Raw genomic sequence first — 25,406 nt, 5'->3', positions numbered from 1 at the left:
CATAAGGAAAGTTGTCTTTGAAGAGGAATTCGCTTCTTTCCTTAATGTGGTTATAGATGATGTTCAGGCTTTGATATTTGACTTCATCACTATTGAGTCAATTATAGAACAAGGCAACATTGTAGTTCTTATTGTTAAATCTGAAGTTCAGACCAACAACTTCAAGAAGTGCAACTAAGAAAATCTATGAGAGAGAGAAAAAATGCAATTCCAGATGATTATATTGTGTTTCTTCAAGAACATTAGAATGATATGATAGAAGATGATCTAATCAACTTTCAACAAGTACTACAAAGTTCTAACTCTCACAAGTAGATAAATACTATGGAAGAGGAAACAAAATTCATGAAAGATAATGACGTTTGGGAACTTGTCAAATTGTCATCAAGAGTGAAACCCATATGTTGTAAATGGATATTTAAAATAAAAAAGGATTCAGAAGGCAATATTGAAAGATATAAGGCTCATTTTATTGCTAAGGCTTTTACTTAAAAGGAAGGTATTGATTACAAAGAGACTTTCTCACCAGTTCATCCAAAGACTCTTTTAGGGTAATCATGATACTTGTTGCTCACTTTGATTTAGAGCTACATTAGATGGATGTAAATATTGCATTTCTCAATGGAAACATTGATGAGACGTTTCATATAGTGAAACCAGAAAACTTTGTGTCTGGTAATTCAAATCTATAGTGGGCAAATTGAAGAAATCCATCTATGGTCTCAAGCAAGCCTCTCATCAATGGTAATCATAAATTCCATGAAGTAATTACCTCGTTTGGTTTTGAGGTGAATATAGTGGAAGATTATGTTTATCACAAGTTTCGTGGGAGTCAATCTGTCTTTCTGATGTGATATGTCGATGATATACTCATATCAAGTAACGATATAAGCTTATTGCATAATACTAAGGGATTTCATAAAAGGAATTTTGAGATAAAGATCTTTGGAATGCTTCTTTTGTATTAGGAATTGAAATATTGGGAGATTGTTCTCAAGGTATTTTAAGATTGTCACAAAAGAACTACATTGAAATTTTTTTGAGTAGATCTGACGTGAAAGATTGTGCACCAAGAGATATCCATGTCGCTAAAGGTGATAAATTTCATTTAGGTTAATGCCTCCAGACTAAACTCAAGACTAAGGAGATTCAAAAGGTTCCCTATGCATTAGCGGTTGGAAGTCTAATATATGCTCAAGTATATATATGTCTAGATATAATGTTATGTATGCTCAGTACCGTTTTCCGCTCACCATAGACCCTCGACAGAATAAAACCAACATAAAATCTTAGGGTTTTGCCGACCTGTAATTACCGCTTTCCGAAAAAGGAACTCGCCGACGGTGAGCTTCACATATAGGTAATTATTAAGCTTTTAAATCCTAACATTTGTCGGTATATTTGGGGGTTTCATTTGTATATTTCGTTTGTTTCGAACAATAATCGCAAGAACATTAAACCTCTTCTTGAAGAGCCTTTCCGTCTATCTAATAAGTCCTTTTCCCCTTTTTTTTTCAACTTTTATCTAATAAGACTTCTCTGGCGACAAGGTATATATTTCGTGAAATAACTCTTTTTTGTTGACAAAATCAAACTTTTTAACCCCAATTTATTGTTATATTTCGTGAAATAACTCTTTTTTGTTGACGAAAAATTATTGGTATATTGAGTATCAAAACCCCTTTTTATATTGTTCTGTTTTATGTAAATTACCGCTTGAAATTAGCATCTATTGGGATGTATGTCCTAAAGTCTCATAGTTATATGTTAGTTGAATCAATGGTCGATTAGTTTTATGAAACTCAGGCAATAATCCTTTAAACTAAAATCCAGAGTTATCATTTGTAACTTAAATATATATATAGACATACAGTTGTATCATGTTTAAATGATAACCTAAACCGTCTATAATAGATGGATAAAACTGGATACTTTATTCTGGTGACACTATGTATACGACCGACTTTGTAGTTATTGCAACTGTTGTAAAGTACTACAAATGATCTGATTCTTATCATTCATGTGGAGACATGTTAGCAGAGGTATTATATATAAAGAATTTGTAAATGACCAGATCACGAAACAAATAGTCTCTCTATATAATACCTTTGATAGATGAGACTTACATTTCACCAAGATGATCATAGGTGTCTTGACTTGAATCCTGAGTAAGTTGTGAACTTCTATCTATGAAGGTGATCCTTTGATTTGCATAGGTGAGAGTGGTCAGTCTCGCTGACTTAATATGCCTACCATTTTGGGATTCATTTGATTGAGGAACTAAGAACACAACTGATTTCACTCATTCTCTATTGTTAGAGTGAGTAGAGAAATTATTCCTTAAGAGTTGATTCTAGGCTTGAACAATGCCACATCCTCTCCTTGCCGAAGAGGGGTTTGGTTATAGTTAAACTATAACTTATTATTTATTAGAAGAATCAATGATACTTAAAGAAAGTTAGATGTAACTACAAGAGCAAAACGGTAATTTTGGCCTAGTTGTACTTACGAGCAATTTATGAAGGGTCGATAAACTATTCATTGGTTATATCCAATGGACACAGAAATATATTTATAGTTCGAAGAGTGTAGCGGTCGGTCTTTAGTGGAGTGACCGACAATTAATGGAAGTTGATTAATTTAATCAAATAGTTTGATTAATTAATCGAGTACTCAAGCTATAGGTCCATAAAGTCCATTCGTTAACTCATTTGAGATAAGAGAATCAAATTCATTTAGATTAGTTTGAATTGTTCAAATTAATAAACGGGATGAATTATATAAAATATAATTATGAGATATAATATAATGCATATAATATATTACAATATAAAGTTTTATTTGAGAGAAAAATAATTATTTGAATATGATTCAAATATTAGTATGAATTTTGTCCATATTAAATATTGTTGATTAAATGAGAGAACGTGTTTTGTTTATATATATTAAATTAGTTAATTTATGTATATGTATATATTAATTAAAGAAAAAATAATTTTTTGTTTAATTAAATATTTTTAATTAGAGAATTGGTTTTAAATAACATTTTCTCTTCATATTCTTTCATTAATTGACATATGGAAGATGAATGAATTTATGTATATCTATTAATTAAAGAAAACTTAATATTTTTTGTTTAATTATATATTTTTTAATTAGAAATTTGGCTTTAAATAACCTTTCTCTTCATATTTTCCCATTAGTTGGCATATGGAAGATGAATAGATTATTTTTTTTATCTTCTTTTTACCCATTTATAAATACACCTAAAGTGTGTAGATTTTGGATGTGGGGTGTGATATTACCTTGTTCTCTCAAATTATTTCCTTCAAATCCTTTCTCCAAATTAATCTTGAAGCCCACAACTCTCATCGATTATCTACCCTGAGAATAACGAGATTTCCACGTGGTGGTGTTTGATTAATTGCTGCATTTTTACGATCAAAGTGTTCGTTGTGTTCGAGTTCCGAAGAGGAATTGAGAAGAAATTAATTTTCAAGGATATGCGAATTTTGAATCTCTTTTTCTTATTTAATTTCTACATAAATATATGCATAATAGATCTTGTATATCTTGTTTCCATCTTTTATATTTTCTGCATGTTATGTAAAATTAGAATCATGATGTGATCACTTCCACAAGGGGTACTCCTGTATCCTTTTAGAATCCTTATTGGTCTGTTATATTCCATGAATCCTTTTATCTACAACTTGTGTCGATATATATATATATATATATATATATATATATATATATATATATATATATATATATATATATATTATCATGAGATTGACTTTATGTTGCTCTGTTATATATTTAATATACATTGGTATTACATGTCCCTTTGTATACTTATATTGTTGGTTTGATATGTGTAAATCATGGCTTGAAAGAAGGACCTACTTTGTTTAGTTATATGTTCAACATAAACTTTTATTAGATATGTTCATTTCTATAAATATTATTGTATATTCTTTTCTGATTAAAATACATGGCTAATGTAATGTGGTTAATATACAGTTTAATATGGGTATTTGTTCTTTAGTGTTATATATATACTATGCACACATGATATATACTAATATGCATATATTTAATTTCCTATGTATTTATTAAGGCAATGGGAAACATGGTTCGTGTAGAGTTTCCTGGAGGCTAGAATGATATACGCAGAAGCCAATACCTTCTCAGTTCTTTTAGCCGAGTAACACTATCAAATAAGAAACATCCTATACTAATAGATGACAAATAGAGACACTCGAATTACCTATAGTAAAATAATGTAGAATTCAATCAATATGTTAAATAAACTATGGTATATAACAAAACACAAATATAAGATATAATATGCATTGCCATATAATAAATATACATATTTATTATAATATGAATATAACAAGAACTATGTCCAACTATATATGAAATATAAAAGTTATCTCGAATGTAACACAATATATATTACAAGTTACAAGGTGTGAAACAATGAACTAAAAAATTTATCTCGAATATACCACATTATATAATGAAAAACAAAGCATCAAATATTTTAAAAATCAAATAAGATTTACCAAAACACATATCATGGTTCATCATTGTCCCCGTGGAGTATTTTCCCTCATCCCTGTTGGGAAACGGTCCCGCACTCATCCCTCTCTATATATATATATGTTAAAAATTATATATATTATAAAAAATAAAAAAGGGTGGAGATACTCTCCCTGTCCCCGATTGGGGACCCAATTAGGATCTCCGATTTGACCCAGAAATATAGTAAATAAAAAACATAAATGAAAGCCCTTCTCAATTAAATTAGGCTATTAGTGTAAAAAATCCTACTCAATAACATACCCATCGAAAACTCAAACAAAAATGAATGATACAGATTACCCAAAGTTGAAGATACGTCCGGTAACAATTGAAATGGTAAATTGACCAATGAAAGTAAATGAAAACGTATAAGAAAAATTGGAGATTGGAAATGGAATCAAGAATCGGACAAACCTAACCAACGGCGGACGAACAATGGCAACGTGCAATACAACAAATATTGTTAAACCTACTTACCTAAAAATACTCCTACAATATAGTGATTTTATAGTAGGAGGATACCATTAAAAAATATTAAATGAAAACCCAACCACTAATTACAATATATATTATATTTAATGTATATTCAAAAGTAAAAATAAAAAACTATTACATATGCCAACAAGAGCGTAGCTAACTGGCTTAGTGTTCATATTATCAATCTTGTGGTATGAGGTTCTATTTGAACTAGTATATAAAGAGACCTTAAAGTTTTGGTCCCCAATATACCCAAAACAATATACACTCAATCTCTTTATAATCCCATATTAGGAGAGATCTCATTTAGGACACCCGCAAGGCAACTCAAAGCGAACGAGATCTGAGTGCCAACAATGATAAATAAATAAAGGAGACTTTGACATTTCCATCAATATTGTCAATGGAGTTTAAACATACACATAAATTTGAGATTTGGACATTGAACATATGAGTTTAGGACATTGGTTGTGATTTATAGGGTTTGCATATAAGGCCTTATGGTTTATTTGTAGGGTTTGTATATAGGCCCTTGTGGTTTATTTTAGGGTTTGCATTTAAGCCCTTAAATGTAGCGTTTCATGTATTCCTCCACACTAGTGTAGTTGACTTCTGGATAGAGATTGCAAGCTTCTTCACCATCTTTTCCTATCTCGAAGTTTGCGAGACAACCCTCGTAGCATACATGGTAATAATGAGTTAACCCTACTTGCTCCGCATAGTTTTGACCTTTCAGAAAAAAAAAAGGTTTAAATTTCCCAAAAAAGATAAAAGAAAAAAGTCCAAGTCAACACAATCACCACATTATCGAGATTTTACATGCAAGAATAAAGAAGTATAAAAGTTACTTTTTACCAAAGAATCGAACCTTCATGAGATTGATAATACAAAACATTAGGTAGACTAAATTGTACTAAATATATATGTCTTACTCTCTAGTGTTAGGTGACATTTCTTAAAAAGGGAAAACAAAATCGTTTTGGTCTTTGAATTTAATCCTTAAGTTTGAGTTTGATTTTAATTTAGTTCATAGGTTTCAAAACGTTACAAGTATACCATTGAAGTTTTAGTTTTGTTATAATTTTGTTTCATGGTTTCAAGATTTATAATTTTAGTATCAATTTTTCACTAACTACATATTCAGTCTTGGGTCAACTTATTTACAAATATAGATATTGATAGACATTGTCTATAATAGACAGTGATATTATATTATATTTGAAAATATTTATAGTGGTTTTGTTCTTTAAAATAATTATTCTTAAATTTTTAGTGTTAATGCCTATTAAATAATTTTTTAAAAAAAAAATTTAAAAATTATAATTAATTAAGCTTCATTATTTTTTCATCACTATTAAAATTGATTTTAAAATTTTCCTTCAAAATTAATTTAAAATAATTAATAAATATTAACGCCAAAGACTAAGGTGAGTATTTAGTAAAAAAATTGAAGTTAAAAGTGTAAATCTTGAAATGTAAATTTTCATATTAAAACAAAACTCAAATCTCAAAGGTAAAATCGTATAACCAATTTTTTTTTTTTTTTTTTTTATCGACTTTGTTTAAAAATTTTCAATTTAATCCTTCATATTTTAACAATTTCCAATTATAACATTCGTCCATAAAGGTTAAAATTGACTCATGATGCTCAACATGGTACATACTTAGGACCCATTTGGAATAATTTGAAAAAAAGTGTTTTTAAAAAAACTCATTTTTATTTAAACACTTTTGATAAAAATTGATTAAAATATACTTGAAAAATTGTTTTAAGTAAATGTCAAACACTTCAAATTCTTCAAAAATGATTTATTTTTAAATTAAGCACTTGAAAATGTATTCTAAACCCATATTATTTACAAATGCTAAACGTAAGGAACAAAATTGCAAATTCTAAGATTAGAAGGACCTATTTTAATAAAACATCTAAAACATCATGGAGTAAAATGTTTTAACCAAAAAAAAAAAAAAAGAAATATGTAGGGAGAAAATAAATAATATATATATATATATATATATAATGAGATTGATTGAGAGCTCACCTTTCATATTAGCTAGAAATTCTTGGGCAGAGATGGAGGTTTTTGTGAGCTGTTTTCCAATTAATTTCTCCCAAATGTCAACAACTTCTCTTTGTGATAAACTGTTTTTGGGTGGCCTAATGTACACTGTTTTGTTTAGAGTTCTAGGGTCATCTATGGTCTTCATTGTGTACATTGCAATGTCATCTTCATCCACATATATTGCTGTCACCATTCATCATAAGGTTCATATAAAAAAAGTTACGTATAAAATAATCTTAAGTACGATTTAACTGGTTAAGACACATATTTTCGATCAAGAAAAATAGTTAAATGTTTGAATCTTTCCCTTGATAAAATGAGTATGACTAAACTGATATATAGTATGTATTAATGACGACCCTGAAATATGTGGACTGTGATGTGAATCTTCCCATCTCTTTTGTACTATAAAAAGTTTGGATCTCCTCGTCCACTAAAACAAATAGTTATGGATTTGAAGGGGGGAAAAGGAAAAAAAAGTTTAGTTAAAGAAGACACAAATAAGGAGTTATGCTTTGAACAAAATACTGTGAGTGTCTTTTTGAAATTTTAGAGATCAAATAGACACTTATTTAAAAAAAATATATTTTACAAAAAAGAAAAATAAAACTAATTTTAAAGGTGATATTATGAAAGAATAAAAGATATTTTTTTAAACCAAGAGTAAAGTTAAAAAGGTTTTTTACGACTTAATTACCTAAAAAAGTCGATGTATATGTATGTATATATATGTGTATGTGTATGTATATAACCTTTTTGATTGCCATCTCCAAGGAGAACAACATGATCTTTGGAAGGAAGGATTGAACCAGGTTGACACAAACCACCAAGAAAGTAACCAGCAAAACAGTTTGCTGAGATGTAAGTGAAAGGAATTTTAGCCTCTTCAATGGCTTTCCTTACAACCATTTTATCATCAAATGTCACTCTTCCTGGCTCCATTGCATTTTCCATTCTTGCTGGATCTGTCCCGAATTCCGACGGTAAAAATCTCTGTAAGAAAAATAACTTTTAATCTCGTTATAGAATCGATTAATAAAGAAAATAAAAAAAGCAAAAAAAAATCGACATAGAGATTTGCATGGTCACTATAAGTATGTTAACTACATCCACGGGTTGAAGGGAAAACAATTTACCATTGAGAGAATAATACAAATTAATTTCCACAAATCTTATTTTAGTCATTAAATTTTGACATCTATTACATTGTCATTAAAATTTTAAAGTTTCACATGTTTTTTTGTTTTAATATTTGAATACTTATGGGTGTCTAAAAAAAAGTCTAGAACTAAACATATAAAGCATTTAGAAATATAGATGAAAGTGTAGTTTTATGAATATTAAAAAATTAAAGCAAAAAAGATCGAGGAATTTACATAAAAATGATACTTTTTGTTTAATGTTATTTTATTTATATTAATTATATTAGTACTAAATTAATACTAAATCTAAAAGTTTGATGAATAGGTTAGGATTTTAATATTTAACTCTCTCTTATTCTTGGTTGCTGTACAGTGTTTTATTTCCAAGATTTAACACGTGAAGGGAAATAGGGAAAAATTAATAATATCTTTTTTATTGTATGTTCTTCTTGTGGTAATATATATCATAACTTTGGAATATTTACATCTATCTCAATGAGCCGTTTATCTAATCATGGTAATTGATGTTCGATCCTGAAGAGAGGGATTGATCTTTGTAAAGTGGGTTTTTATGAATGCTATAAATACCACAAATTATTTTTCGGACAAATAGTTTCTTCTTAATGAACTTGTTTCTGTATGCTTTCTCGCTAACAATCTCGATTGAGAATAAGATCAAATAAACAAAATTATATTTTTCTTGGTTCTTTCAATCCAAGCAAATGCCCACAATATCCATGTAGTAGTACACTATAAGAAATTTAGTTTTTTCCGACGAAAAAAAACCATCGAGAGAAGTTCAAAAACCGAAAAAAAAATTTAGTTATGTGAGATTTGACCTCTCTACCTCACAAATTGAAAAAATAAAAAATAAAAAAGGGAGAAATACTTTTCTAATCCCTAAGTTTTTGGTCTAGTTTCTATTTGAACCATAAGTTTCAAAATGTTAGGAATTTAATCTTTCAGTTTTGAATTTGGTTTCAATTTAGTGTTTAGGTTTCAAAATGCTAAAAGTTTATCCTTCATATTTGGATTTTGTTTCAATTTTATCCCTAGATTTCAAGCTCGACTTTTAACCTCGATTTTTCATTAACTACTCACTTTCTATCTTTAAAATTAATTAAGATCACTTCATAATTATTTTAAATTAATTAATGACATTAAAACTAATGACTGAAAGTGAATATTTAATGAAAAATCAAAGTTAAAATGTAAATTTTGAAGTCTAAGAACTAAATTGAAGTGAACTCAAAATAAGTGTTAAATGTGTAAAATTTTGAAACCTAACTAACTAGTAACCAAATGAAATCAAAATTTGATCACCTTGATATTTCCTGCCTCTTTGATTGCATCAACAAGCTTGAGTTGAAGGAGAATATGATGAGATCTAATATGAACACCAGAAACAGCAGAAATAACAACATCCACAAGCTTGATAGCCTCAACAAGGGTATTATGGTCATTAAAAGAAGCACAGACCAAATGGGCTCCTTCTTTCTTGAATGATAAAAGAAGCTCTATTTTCTCTATATCAACTCCAATTTCTTGCCTTTGTAAAACATAAGTTTCATGCCCTAATCTCAAACTTGCCTTCACCAATCTCTTCCCCAAGTAACCTGTTCCTCCAATTATTAGCACTTTGCTCTTTCCCATATCTCTTCTCTCTCTCTCTCTCTTTCTCTCTAATGGAAGTGATTATATGTGGGGTTTTTTTTTTCTATGGTGGAGGGAAGAAATAAAGAAATGAAGAGAATGTGGGGTTTAAAATGATTTTTGTTTACAAATGTTCTCCACTCTTGACAAATCAATCTCACCTACAACCTCTTTTTTTTTTTTTTTTTTTTTGCTTTTTCTTTGAAGTGAAGAGAAGACAAGTTTTTTTTTCCCTTCCAATCTTTAGTTCATTATTTTATATGCTTAATTTAAGGTTAAATTATACACGTTTACACTATAAACTTTCAAATTTTGTAGGGCTAACAAAAGAAATAACATTTTTTTAAGTGATTTTAGGCTTATAATTAATTAATAATGAGTAGATTATAGAAATACCCTCAAAAGGCACCTAAAATAAATTTATCCTAAAAGTTCGGATTTTTTCTAAATCATTCAACCTTAGATTTTATAAACTATTAGGAATAAAAAACTGATATTCTAGAATGCAAACCTTAGCTTAAGTACAGTAATACCTGAAGTGATCTATTCAAGAAACTTTAATTAAAATAACATATAAAAAAGCAAATAAACAATTGATATATATATAAATATACACACACATATATTATATATACACATATGTAAACAAGAAAGAAATAGATGCTGCCTACATACTTAAAAGTTGCTATGGGTTGCCTATACTGTAATTCTATGAAATAAAAGGACTAAAATGGCTGAGAATAACAAAAGAAATTATTTGATAGATATGTTTAATTGTTTAAAATTTTTAGATTATAATAAAAAAAGTAAAAATCAAATTGTCAGAAAAAAGATATTGTCAAATTAAATATCAAATCACAAAAAAAAATTGAAAAAAATAGAAAAAAGATATTGTCAAATCAAATATCAAATCATGAAAAAAAATTGAGAAAAAAATAGAATAAGAGGAAGATAAGAGTCTTAAATCACCAACTAATCCAAAATGTAGAGATGATAGACGAAGGCAAATTGGTCCTAAGATTACATGTTCTGATACCATCTTAAATTACCAATTGATTCAAAAGTTTAAAATGATAGGTGAATGTAAATTTAATATTATATCCAACAAAGAGTTTCTCTTCTAAAAGGTGGGATACGATTTTCAAATTTGAAACAGGAGCAAAAATTTAAGTAAGGATTACTTCAAATCTTTGAAAATCAATAACTAATTACACTATAGTTAATATGATGTTGATATAATTAAGAATAAACATAAATCATCATCATGTGCAGGGGGCCTTCTCCTAAAAATACTAGAGAAAAAATATCTTTATTTTGCTAAATTCCCAAATAGAACCTAAAATCATTATTTTTAATCCAATGACCTCTTATCACCATCCTTACCAACCTTATTCCCATGAGACCAATCCTTATCTCCAAACCCACCACCTCTTACTTCTTCAAAATTATTTTAGAAAATACCATTATATTTCAGTATCATGGTACATAGCTCAAATACAAGAGGCATTTGTATAGAATACCCAAAAATAGATACATGAGAATCCCAACAACCCACATATTCTAGCCTACAATCTCATAACAACTTAACAACACCAACCAACTATATAATTATTAACATCCCCTCAAACTTAAGATGGTAGAGTAGAGACCAACTTGAGTTTGTAAGACAACTGACTGAAGTGTACGGAAAGTGCTTTAGTGAAGATGTCAGTCAGTTGCTCGATCATAGATATGGCTTGAAGATGCAGGATGGGACTTTAAAGATAATGACAGACAAAATAGTAGTTAGTCTCGATGTTCTTTGTTCGTTCATAGAAAATATCATTATGAACAATTTGAATAGCACTACAATTGTCAAATGAAGAATAGTAGCACAGGCTCGGGGAGCCCCCATATCAGCCAGGAGCCAACGAAGCCATAAGACCTTTGAAGTAGCATCAGCAAGCGCACGATATTCTGACTTTGTGTTGGAACAAGAAGCAATAGTTTAATTCTTACGCCACCAAGAGATGAAAGAATTATCACAATAAAAATAGTAACTTGTGGTGGACTGTCTATTAGTAGGATCACTAGTCCAGTTAGCATCAATATAACTAGAGAGAATCAAAGAGGACTGAGAAGAGAACTAAAGATCATGTCCTAGGGTGCCTTTAACATACCACAGAATATGAAGATAATAGTGAAACGAATAGTGCGAGGAGCAGACATAAATTGACTGAAAACATGGATTGCATAGGTAATGTCTGGACGTGTCACAGTTAAGTAGATAAGACTGCCAACAAGTTTCCTATACATAGTACAATTCTCAAGAGGAACACCATTAAAAGTAGTTAAACGGACATTTGAATATGATGTTGGTGTAGTGGCAACATCAATGATACCATATGCTCCAAAAGATCATAAGCATATTTCACCTGAGATAAGAAGTACCCATCGGGATATAATGAGACCAGAAGACCAAGAATAACTGAGGGGTCCCAGATCTTTAATCTCAAAGTGTTTTCCCAGATAGCATTGTAGATTAGATATAACATGAGGATCATCACCAATGATAATCATGTCATCCACATATAAAAGTAGAAGAACAATGTCATGTAGAGTCTTATGAGTAAAGAGAGCTGAATCATGAGTACTAGAGACATCCAAATTAGGTGACAGTTCATTGAAAGTTGTAAACCTAGCGCGAGGTGCTTGTTTTAGCCTATACAAAGCATGAAGAAGTAGATAAACCTTCTGAGGAAAAGAAGAGACACCAGATGGGGGCTTCATATAGACTACTTTTGATAGAGTGCCATTAAGGAAAGCATTCTTGATATCCGTTTGAAGAAAAGACCACCGTTTAGTAGTAGCCACTGCCAATAAACTTCGAACAGAAGTCATTCGGGCAACAAGAGCAAAATTTTCCTCATAGTTGATACCATACTTCTGGGAATACCATTTGACTATAGACAAGCCTTATAATGTTCAATGGAACCATCAGAGTGAGTCTTGATCTTATAGATCTACTTACATCCGATAGGTTTCTTGCTATGAGACAACTCAACAAAATTCCAAGTTATCTTGCTGACATAAAGAGATGGTTAGCATCACAGTTCCAAATGAAAGATTTGGGAAATGCTCAATATGTTCTTGAGATTTAGATTTTTCAAAATCGAAAGAACAGAACCTTAATACTATTTCAGACATCTTATATTGATAAAATATTGTCAAGATATAACATGCAAAATTCCAAAAAAGGTATGTTACATCTTAGATATGGAATTCATCTGTCAAAGGAACAGTGTCCTAAGACACCTCAGGAAATTGAGGAAATGAAAAGAATTCCATATGCATCGGCAGTTGGCAGTCTGATGTATGTTATGTTGTGTACACGCCCTGACGTATGCTTTGCAGTTGGAATCGTCAGCAGGTTCCAATCTAACCCAGGACACAGTCATTGGATGACTATAAAAAACGTCCTCATATATCTCAGGAGAATGAGGAACAATACGCTTGTATATGGACATAAGGAATTAATCCTTACAAGATACACTGATTCTAATTTTCAGACTGACATAGATTCTAGAAAATCTACTTCAGGATCAGTTTCCACTTTTAACAGAGGAGCTATATTATGGAGAATCATTAAACAAAGTTATATAGCTAATTCCATGATGGAAGCCAAAGCAGCTAAAGAAGCAATGTGGCTGTGCAAGTTCTTAACAGATTTGGAAGTGGTTCGAAATATGCACCTGCCCATTATTCTGTATTGTGACAATAGTGGTGTAGTTATTAATTCCAAGGAACCTAAAATTCACAAACATGGAAAACATATCGAAAAAAAGTATCATCTCATCAGAGAGATCGTACATCAAGGAGACGTGATAGTCACGTAAATAGCCTCAGAAGACAACCTTGCTGATCCGTTTATGAATGCCCTCTCGGCTAAAGTGTTCGAGGACTACCTGGTTAGACTAAGACTACGAGCATCATAATCTAGGGTAAGCGAGAGAATGTTAAAGAGTATTTTAGATGCCTTAGTTTATTGTATTTTTCTCTCTTTATTTCTCAACATTGTAAACATTATATATTTATATGTTTGTCTCACTGGAGTATTAGTCCAAGTGGAAGATTGTTGGGAATGTCCTAAACTCGCAGTTCGTAAATGTTGTTAACATATTCTATTTATCAATAAAAATTTTGTTAAGTTTTTTATTCAATAAATTACTATTGATATTGCATCCTTTTTATGAAAATCCAATAAACGAATCCATGACTATAACATGAATACTTTAACTTTATGTGGCGATATAAAAATAGATCAAGTTTTAGTATGTAGCCAAAATGGTCTATAAGTATACAGATGAGATTGGTTACCTCATCCTGGTGCCACTATTGGATGCAGCCCATTTTATATACTAATACAAATGATGTGATCCAAAAATCATTTATTTAGAGACAAATGAGTGGGGGCATCATGTGCAATTGGTTTGTATAAGATCAGACCTCAAAATAGTCACTTTTCTTTAAAACAACCATTTCTGTTAGAGCTGACTATCTCAAACTCAATGACCTAGGATAACTCGATCTTAATCATAAGCTAACTACAAACTCCTGTTTATTCGGGATTGTCCTTTGATCTGCATAGGTGAGAGTAAGCCAACAACACTGCTCAATAAGCCTCCCATTTTAGGGATAAGACTGAATAGATAACTGGGGACATAACTTTGCAATATAGAATTTACTCCTACTCGATTTAGGATTAGTAGATGGGTTGTTCTTTTAAGCGCTGATGTCTTTTCTTGAACAACGAGACCCTGCCCTCTCATGGAAGAGAGGGTTATGATTTATAATTAGTCAATTTTTCAATGGAGGATCAGTGGGAGCTTAAGGAGCAAGATGTATTTACAGGGGTAAAACATTAATCTTTGACCCAACTGTAAATACAAATAACTTGTGAAGGATTGACTTACTGATTATGGTTAAAATGGACAGAAATATATCAACAGTGAGAAGAGTGCAACTATCGAGCTATAGTGGAATGTCTTGGTAGTTAACGATTAATTCAGTTTAAAGAGTTTAATCAATTAATTAGAAATCGTTGGAGTTCATGATCTGTAGGTTCATAAGGTCCCTCTACTAGTTCATCATTTGGATTAGTAAATTGAGTAATTCTTGATGAGATTTGAAATTAAGGTTTAGAATTTGAAATGTTCAAATTCAATTAGGGTTTCTATTTATTATATTTGATATAATTGAAATGTTTAATTTTATCGAAATTAAAGGAAATTGGAGGATCGATTAATGTTTAAAATATGATTTAAATATTAATTGTATGAAATTAATTTCATTATAGTGGAATTGTTTTTTTATTAATTTAATATTAGATATTAAATTAACAAAATTAATTGAAAAGTTTAATTAATTAGTTTTGAAATAATTTTATAAAACTAAATAAATTAGTTTATTTAAAAATTGGTTTTAGAAATCAATTTTTTGGAAAACTAATTTGAAAACAAAAACATTTTGGAAAGCTCAAAGTGGAGATTTTCGAAAGTTGGAGATCTCCACTATGGTGCAAGGTACCTTATTCACCAAATTCCAATTTTTCCATGAAGTAGGAGTTGGCCTTCATGCAAGCTATGAATTTGCACGATGAAAGCTTTATAAATTAAAGTGTTGAGCTGAATAATGGATTAAACTCTCAAGAACTCTTTGAAGAACTTTGCAGAAATCATAACCTTTCAAACCTTCTTCATATCTTTATTACATCCAGCTCAATTTAGTGTTTCCACCACACAATCCTTGCAAAAGAATAGTATAGAAGATCTTCGTGGGGGTCTACTTGTAGGTTGAAGCACTTTTACATGGAACTTAGATGGTGTTGAAGAGGATTCATCAAAGATATTGTGTTCAACAAATCCTTTTATGTAATAGTTATTTTGAAGCATGTTTTAAACTCAAATTAAGTATAATTAGAGTACTTATTGATTCTGATTTTATTCGATGCATTTTAATATACTCTATCAATTGGTATCAAAGCATGATTTAAGCACTCAATTATCTTTAATTTGAGTTTGATGGGTGTTCTTCATAAACTATATGAAAATGGTGAACTGATATAGTTTTTTAGTGTTTTGGCATTTGAATCTTTTCAATAATGTTGTAACTCTTGTAATTGGCTCTTGTTTTATGGGCCTTAATGTGTGTTTAAATGTCTGTAATTCTTTGGAGTCATTAGAGTTGCAATTAGGATGTAATTGAAGAAAGAAGTGAAGAAGGTCGAAGCAGCAAGAACTGAAAATTCAAATTTCTGTCAGATACTTGAATGTGGTTTTGTTGATGGATGTTTCAGGATAGGATACTTAGTTTTAAGGTTTTATTTCGTTTACAAATTTGGTTTGTAAAGGTCCTGTTTTGCGCGTAATTTTTGCTAAGAGTCTGTATTTGTTGTTTGAGTCGCTCATGCTGTTCTTGGGAAGCTTCGAAGATGAATTTAGAGCTCTGCTTCAATGAAGAAGACGAAGCAGTTCTACAACATTGTGTAGCTACAGTTACACGATCGTGTAGCACTTGCTAAACGATCTTGTATGCTACAACATCGTGTAGATTTTGCAAGACAATCATGTAGTATTTGCTACAACATCGTACAACAAGTTTGCTACATGAACATTGTAGAGAGTTCATTGAAGGGCGGTTCGGTTCGAACGGTTCAAGGTCTAGTTCACCTGATTAGAACCGAATGACTCTTATGCTGTAGTAGTTAGCTTTTTAACTTTCCTTTTAGGTGTTCGACCCCGGTCCATTAACTGTTTATTATATACATATGATGTATGTTCTATATTATATGTCATATTGTATGTCATATAGTTTAAAAACCCACCATAGGTTATATATTTATTGCAGGGATTAAAGCCCCACTCTTGACAATAAATCTAACTCTAATTTAATATCAAACAAAATTAGTATTGGAAAATAAACCTAGGCTAAACATATACGTTAAAAAATAATTAAAAGGAATTCATACCTTAAAAAAAAAAAAACTTGTTGGATATCAACGACACCTCCAAGAAGCCTTCACTTGTATTCTCTCACAGATCTGATGAGGTGGGATTGTGGGATCCTCTCTTCTTGATCTTGGATTAAGCGAGAATAATGGGGAAAAAAAAATCTAAGAGAGATTTTTTTTTTGTTAACACACACTAATTCTCAGAGATCTGAGCCTCGTCTGTGAGTATCAGAGGGAAAGGGAGAAAACTTAGGGAGATAATTTAATTTATTATTATTATACTTATTAATTAAAATAAGTAAATCTAATTTTAATTTATTTTAATTAATTAAATAATAATAAATATATATTTAATTTAACTAAATAAATTAAATCGAATTTAATTTTTAAAATATTAAATTAAATAATTATTAATTAATAATAATTAAATATCTCCTATGTTTAATTAAATGCATATTAGAATCATATTCTAATACATCCCTCTCACATAACCTATAGTTTTAATTCAACTAATTTAATCAAATCATATTTAATTAAATATAATTAAATTAAAATATTTAATTCTCCAATTAATTAATCATTAAATTAAATATCACATATTTAATTTAATCTTATAATTGAATTACATTCAATTATCTTTCTCTCATATAATATATAGTTTTAATTCAATTAATTTAATCAAATCACATTTGGTTAAATATAATTAAATTAAAATAATTAATTCTCCAATTAATTAATCATTAAATTAAATATCACATATTTAATTTAATCTTATAATTGAATCATATTCAATTATCTTTTTCTCATATTATCTATAGTTTTAATTCAATTAATTTAATCAAATCATATTTGATTAAATATAATTAAATTAAAATAATTAATTCATATTAAAATTAATATTTGAAATCCTTCAAATATTTAATTCCCCCATAAATTAATTTTTAAATCAAATTCAAAAATAAATTTATATTATAATATATCAAATTACTTTAATTTATATTATTTTTCCTTAGTTAATTTGAACGATTCAAATTACTTTAATTTCCTCAATATCTTTGAATGGGCTGCTAGTGGGACTTAATGGACCTACAGATTAGAAGCTCCAACGATATGAGATTAATTGACTAAATTCATTAACCAAGTTAATCAATATTTGTTAGTGTGGGTACATTCTACTATAGATTCACAGTTGCACTCTTCTCACTGTAGATATATTACTGTGTCCACGGATATAGACTAATAATAGCAAGTTAGACCTTCACAAGTGTTCGTAAAACCAGCTGGGTCAAAATTACCGTTTTACCCATGGGTTACTTCTACATCCTTAAGTACCAGTGCTCATCTAATGAACAACATGTTTCTAGTCCAACTAACAAACAGAAATCCCTCTCGAGCCAATGAAAGGGTAGGGTCCTTTGTTCAAGACCCGGAAAGGAGTGAATTCCATCTTATGAAATTTCATTCCCAGCTATCCACTCGTTTTTATCCCCAAAATGATAGATTTATTGAGTCGGCGAACTAGCCACTCTCACCCATACAAATCAAAGGACAATCCCTCATGAATAGGAGTTCATAACTCACTCAGGATTGAGACTAAGTTGCCTAGGTCATTCTAGTGAAATAGAAACCTAACTAGTTAACGGTGTTACAGTTAGGGGTTACTATTTCACAGTCTAATTTCATGCAAACTCATTGCATGGGATACCCTCACTCACATGTCTCCTACACGAACATGTTGAATCATTTTGTTTGTATCAAATACAAAGTAGGTCGTATCCATAGTGTTACAGGATAAGGTACCCAACCTTATCCTTATACTATAGACCCTTTAATTTGTATCTTGAACAGTGATTTCTGTATGTCTCCACATACAGCTCAGGACTCATACAAAAACCCAGGATGTTAGTTTATTGGATTAGAGTTATTTAGGCATGATTAACATAATATTAAATAATAACGTTTTATTGAAAAACATTAATAGTAATTTATTAATGAACAGTCAAAAGTTACATTGACTATCAACGAGTTTTAGGGTAAAAACCCAACAAACTCCCACTTGAACTAAAACTCTAGTTAGTGGGATATAATAAAAATAATCCAAAGTTGGAAATGTCAAATGTATAATGTACATTACATGGAAAGTAAATATACAAACACAATAAACTAGGGCATCCTTATACCCATTACACATCTTCCACTTGCCCTGGATTATACTATATACATGTATCACAAACCTAGACCCTTTAGATGACTCTCAAACACTTTAGCCGAGAAAACTTTGTAAATGGATCAGCGATGTTATGCTCCGAAGCAATCTTGGTGACAATAACATCTCCTCGTTGCACAATCTCTTGTATGAGGTGATACTTCCTTTTTATATGTTTTCTTCGTTTATGGTTGTGGGGTTCTTTCGAATTGGCTACAGCCTTACTGTTATCACAGTATAGCGTAATGGGAAAGTCCATATTTGGAAAAATTTCCAAATATGAGAGGAACTTCCGGAGCCATACTGCTTTCTTAGCTGCTTCATAAGCAGCTACATACTTAACCTCCATAGTGGAGTTTGCTATGCATTCTTGTTTGATGCTTCTCTAAACTACAGCTCCCCCATTAAGAGTGAACACTGACCCTAACGTAGATTTTCTAGAATCGTTGTTAGTCTGAAAGTCAGAGTCGTGTATCCCGTAAGGATCAAATCATTAGGCCCACAAACTAGCATGTAGTCCCTCGTTCTCTGAAGATACTTGGGGATATTCTTAACCATTGTCTAGTGGTCTAACCCTGATTGGACTAGTATCTACTGACCATTCCTATTGCAAAACATATGTTAGGCCTAGTGCAAAGCATGACATACATTAAACTACCCACAGCTAAGGCATAGGGAATGCGTCTTATATCCTCAACTTCTTGAGGTGTCTTAGGAAATTGCTCCTTAGACAGATGAACCCCATGTCTAAAAGGCAACGAACCTTTCTTGGAGTTTTGTATTGAATATCTAGACAATATCTTGTTGATATACATTGTTTAAGATAACGCTAGCGTTTTGTTCTTACAATCTCTGATGATCTGGATCCCAAGAAAATATTGTGTCTCTCCCAAATCTTTTATTTGGAATTTGGTTGCTAGCCAGTTTTTTATGTCAGTCAGGTACCCTACGTCATTCCCAATGAGTAGGATATCGTCCACATAAAGTATTAGAAAAGCTACTTTATTATTGATGATCTTCTTGTAAACACAAGACTCATCAATGTTTTGGTTAAAACCAAAAAAAGATTTGATTGCAGTATCAAATCTAATATTGGTACAACTTTGAATGAGGTTCCAATCTTAGGATTTGTCACAAGCACATGTGTTGGACAACCCCAGATATGGAAGTAATGCAAAGTGGGTTACGCCCCTTCCATATCTCGAAAACCGTTTTAGAAACACTTTTCGAGGAAAAATTGTTCACGATGTGTATTGCGGTCTCTACTGCATACCCCCAAAACGAGTTAGACAATTGAACATAGCTCATCATCGAGCGAACCATGTCTAACAAGGTTCTATTCCTCCTTTCTGATACACCGTTCTGCTGAGGTGTACCATGAGCAAAGAGTTGGTATTAGATTCCATGTTCTATCATATGGTCCTAGAATTTTTTATCCATGTACTCTCTTCTTCGATCAGATCGAAATATTTTAATTGTTTTACCTAATAGGTTTTCAACTTCAGCTTTATATTCCTTGAACTTTTCAAGGGCTTCAGACTTATGACCCATTAGGTATAAGTAACCATATCTTGAATATTCATCTATAAAAGATATGAAGTATTCGTACCCTCTTCGAGCTTTTACATTCATCGGACCACAGAGATCTGAATGTATCAACTCTAATGGTTTTTTGGCCCTATAGCCCTTTCCAATAAAAAGTCTTTTATACATTTTCCCTTTAAGACAAGATTCACAAGGTGGTAATGAATCATCTTCTAACTCATTTAGAAGACCATTCTTTACCAAACGACCAATCCTATCGATGTTTATGCGACCTAGTCTTAAGTACCAAAGATAGATATTATTACTTTTAGGAGAAATACGTTGCCTTTTTTTATTAAGTATTGGCAGTTTTAAACATCTCATGATTTAAAAGTGCTTTTATTTCAGTTGGTCTTAACACATATAAGTTGCCTTCTAATTTAGCAGAACAAAAATGTACACCATTTTTTTTTTAAATGAATGCTTCATTAACTGAAAAATTAATTGAGTACGATTGGTCTAATAAACAGGAAATAGATACTAAGTTCCTCCTTATCTTGGGAACTACATATATATTTTCTAATAAAAGAAATTTATTTCCATTAAACAACTTTGCATCTCCCACTGCACGAGCTGAAATGACATCTCCCATTTCGACCCTGAGCATCATCTCACCCTTTTCCGGCTGCTAAAAGGAGTTATTTCTTGTAAAGAAGAGCAAACATGATTAGTTGCTCCTGAATCAAGTATCCAGGAAAACTCATCATGCTCAATAAGGCATGTTTCTAAAACAAGTAAATCAGTTTATCCTTCTTTTTCCTTCTTTTTTTCAGCAAGGTACTTAGGGCAGTTCCTCTTCAAGTGTCCATCCACATTGCAGTGGAAACATTTGCCCTTATCAGCTAACTTGGCCTTTCCCTTGCCCTTAGTAGCAGCGGTGGAAGCCTTCCCCTTGTTTCCTTTCTTCTTTTGAATATTTTTAGAAGCAGAATATTGAGATACAACTTTAATTCTAGAGGATGAACCCTTTTGGAACTTTCTTTTGGAATGGGCAACGTTTGTCTCTCCTTCAATTTGTCCGTTGTTTTTCAGAAAAGACTAATAAAACTGTAGCTAATTCAGGAAACTAGTCAGGTTGAATTGAATTTTGTTCATCATCGCATTACTGTGAAACTGAAAAAACTCTTCGGAAGAGATTCTAGGATGAACGCAACCTGGTTACGCTTGTCTATAACTACTCCATTTGCCTCTCCAATATTAAATTGGATCATCATGTCCAGGACATGTTCTCGAATAGATGTGCCATCTTTCATGCGACAAGTGTAAATGTACTGAGGGCATCATGGTAGAGTTGGTAGGACGGTTGTCCAAATATCTCCTGGAGAGATTCCATAATCTCTCTTGTTATGACCATAGCCTCATGTTTCTTGGTCAAGACATCAGATATGCTGGCCAAGATATAGACTCAGACTTTTTCATTTACCTTTGTCCAGTGGTCATAAGCAATCTTTATTGCTTGGGATGCATTATGAGCAGGGGCCGGGGGACATTCCTCTGTTAAGACAAACCGAAGATCGTCTACAACAAGAATCGTATTCAAGTTGCACTTCCACGTAGAATAATTTTCACCGGTTAATTTTTCGTTTTTAAGTAGTGCTTTATAAAGGAAGACATTGCTGAAAATAAACAATGATTGTATTAGTTATCTTTGCCTTAACCCATCACATAATCAAATAAATGCATAAAATCCAATTAAATTCAGCAAAACAAGTAATCAAAGATCCCTAAGAAACTATTGACCAGTTTTGCAACGATGCTTCAGAGGTTTAGTATAACTGCCACCGAAGGGTGATCAACTATTCATCCTCTAAAATGAGACAATTCTAAGATAAATCTAATACCAGAATAACTCATATTCCTATAGACTTTAGCCACCGTTGTTCGGTCAAGGATTTGTTAACACATTTAACTCATCCCAGTAAGTATAAACCTCCCATTTTCAGATCCCAATGGTACGTACCAACAGGCTACCGTTAAGAAAAACAACTGTTGATAATTAACCTAAAAAACCCTATCCTTTCTAGGAGTTCACGATGTTCCGAATCCTATAATCAGACCCTACGAAAGGATGGTTGCTCCAGGACAACATGCAGGCAGATCATAAGAATCTCATGATGTGACCTAGGGGCGGAGACCGAGAGATACATTGACATGTGTCCCGCTCCCACTTACTATAGACAATTCTCCCGTTCATCTTGTTATTGACCCATACAAATACTTTTCGAAGGGAGACCGCGCTTAAGGTGATACTAAACTGAGTATGGATCTCACTATGTGAATATACGGACGTAGGAGAGAAACATGATTTTAAATATCTCATTTTGTTATTTTTTTTCCACTAAAGTGTCCTACCGTAATTTTAGGGTTTATTTAACTTAGATAAAATCGGCTAAGTAATCTTCCTAAGTCTATTCTTATTATAACACTTATAAAATATATATATATTCTAGGTGAATTAAACTCCTTTAATTAATCTAGTGACAATGCATGCTAACATCAAACTATGATTAATTCAACTCAGGTTCTGGGTCAGTTCCCAGGTAGGAGGTGTTTCGTTAATCGTCAACTTAAAAACCCCCAGCCTTAGACAGAACTTCACCAATAGAGTTCCCTTATAATCATAGTAATGGTTTTCCTACTTAGTTTATTAAAACTATTTTTTTAAAAAAAAACTAAGATAACAAAATCTAATCCTATTAGAAGTTGATCTTAGGTCTAATTAATTTTAAATATTTTAAAACAAATTTATTAACCTTATGATCGAATATTTGCATGCAATTCTTTGATTATAGATTGATGGTTTCTAATAATTAATTTTAAAAAAATTAATAATTAGCCCTATAGTCATGTTTTTCTATGGTTTTAATTAATAAACAAACCATATAACATGCATTCCATAATTTAATATAACAATTACATTAATACTATGGATGTTGCATGCTTAATGAATATTGATTTTCATATAATAATATAACACTTTATATTAATTCAAACATGGAAAACAATTAAGTATGCTTGAAACTTTATAATAAATTTAACTCTTTATATTTATCTAAGTAATTACATGCTTCATGCTTTGTTAATTTCAAAATAATATAATAATTATATTAATAGAAATTAATCTATCATGCATAAGCTATATATTATAACATTTATAATATAAAAATGCATGAATATGTTTAACCTAAGGTGGGATCATATCTAAATGACATCCATAAAGCATTTAAATAGCTAATGAATCAGTTAATTGGCTCCTAGAATAAAATTAAAGCAAAAAATTACATTAATTTTACTAATTTTATCCTATGTCGTTTTCAACAGCACCCGAACCGGACAAGAAGAGCTCGAACCATGCAAAAAAAAAAACTTAAAATGGGTGAAAACCGCTTGAACCGGGCTGAAAAAACACTGAACCAGGCCAAAACCGCTTGAACTGGACCAGAAAATCGCTGAATTATCCGCAAACCGGTCAAACCAGGTTCAAAAGTCAAAGAACCGACTGATAAATCACTAAATTGCGTCCAGACCGAGTCGACCGAACGAGTCAGGTCGAACCACGCCCGTGAGCCAAACCGGCCAGATGACCCGCACCTTCTGATGTCATGCTAACATTAGCCTAAACGTGAAGCTGACGTCAGAAATCGAACTAGACGAACCAATCTTCTCTTGAACTAGTCCGCGCGGGAACCATCGGGGCTAACGTCACGCTGACATCAGCTAACATCAGCCCTTCCGTTTTGCAGCCGCCGTTTTGCAATTTTCTTTTTTTTTTTCCTCGAATTGCAGCCACTGTATTCCTCCGTTTTTGGCCAAAATTGATCTCAATCGATTTCAACCTAATTCTGGACATGGACTTATAGACTCAATTTACATTAAAATGCCCAAAACGCAGGCCCTTACATAATCAAATCATATAAAAAATGTAAATCTATGGCCAATTAAACCCACACAGTTCACAGTAAACCAAATAACATTTATAATGCATTTAATCCCACCATAACCAATGCAAAAAATAAAAATATTAATATTAAAAGAGAGCCTACTCTCATATCAATTGTAGGATTAAAGCCCCGCACAGCGAAAAACAATAGATCTAACTCTAATTTAATATCAAACAAAATTAGCATTGGAAAATAAACCTAGGCTAAACATATACATTAAAAATAATTAAAAGGAATTCATACATTAAAAAAAACTTGTTGGATATCAACGACACCTCCAAGAAGTCTTCATTGGTATTCTCTCACATATCTGATGAGGCGGGATTGTGGGATCCCCTCTTCTTGATCTTGGATTAAGGGAGAATAATGGGAAAAAAAAATCTGAGAGAGAGTGATTTTTTCCCTTTAACACACACTAATTCTTAGAGATCTGAGTCTCGTCTGTGAGTATCAGAAGGAGAGGGAGAAAACAGAAGGAGAGGTTTTGTCCCACATTTGAAGAGTTAGCATTGTCAATAGGGTGTATATATCAAAGGCATGAAATGTAACTTCCACATCGTGGTTGTGGTGGAAGTAGAATCTTCCACCACACGTACGCATTGTCACCTTCACTGTCTGTCTAGTTGGATGAGCCATTTCGGGTAATCACACTTACATGAAAAAAGAACTATTTTTTTTACCTTTCTATTTTTAATTTTACCATTTTTATTAAAATGTTTTAAACTTTTTTTTAATTAAACTCAGATCCATAATTTTTGGATT

At 31.3% G+C, this 25,406-nt stretch overlaps 1 protein-coding gene and 1 long non-coding RNA gene across 2 annotated transcripts; both read right to left on the bottom strand.

Annotated features, from left to right (window-relative positions):
* Nucleotides 1-5,431: 5,431 nt before the first annotated feature.
* On the bottom strand, nt 5,432-10,024 carry LOC120078251 (bifunctional pinoresinol-lariciresinol reductase 2-like). The gene is made up of 4 exons (XM_039032476.2): nt 9,596-10,024; nt 7,883-8,123; nt 7,110-7,313; nt 5,432-5,796 (listed from the first exon to the last, which is right to left on the bottom strand). The coding sequence occupies exons 1-4, from the start codon at nt 9,923-9,925 to the stop codon at nt 5,633-5,635; spliced, it is 939 nt and encodes a 312-aa protein (XP_038888404.1). The 5' UTR covers nt 9,926-10,024; the 3' UTR covers nt 5,432-5,632.
* Nucleotides 10,025-23,925: 13,901 nt separating this feature from the next.
* Nucleotides 23,926-25,137, bottom strand: LOC120078485 (uncharacterized). The gene is made up of 2 exons (XR_005482022.2): nt 24,888-25,137; nt 23,926-24,545 (listed from the first exon to the last, which is right to left on the bottom strand). It is a non-coding gene; the product is annotated as an uncharacterized LOC120078485 (long non-coding RNA).
* Nucleotides 25,138-25,406: the final 269 nt, after the last annotated feature.

The sequence above is a fragment of the Benincasa hispida genome, chromosome 5 (assembly GCF_027475165.1).
Source record: "Benincasa hispida cultivar pf3 chromosome 5, pf3_genome.v1.1, whole genome shotgun sequence".
In the NCBI taxonomy this organism is placed as follows: domain Eukaryota; kingdom Viridiplantae; phylum Streptophyta; class Magnoliopsida; order Cucurbitales; family Cucurbitaceae; genus Benincasa; species Benincasa hispida.
This window is presented reverse-complemented; position numbering and strand designations above follow the sequence as displayed.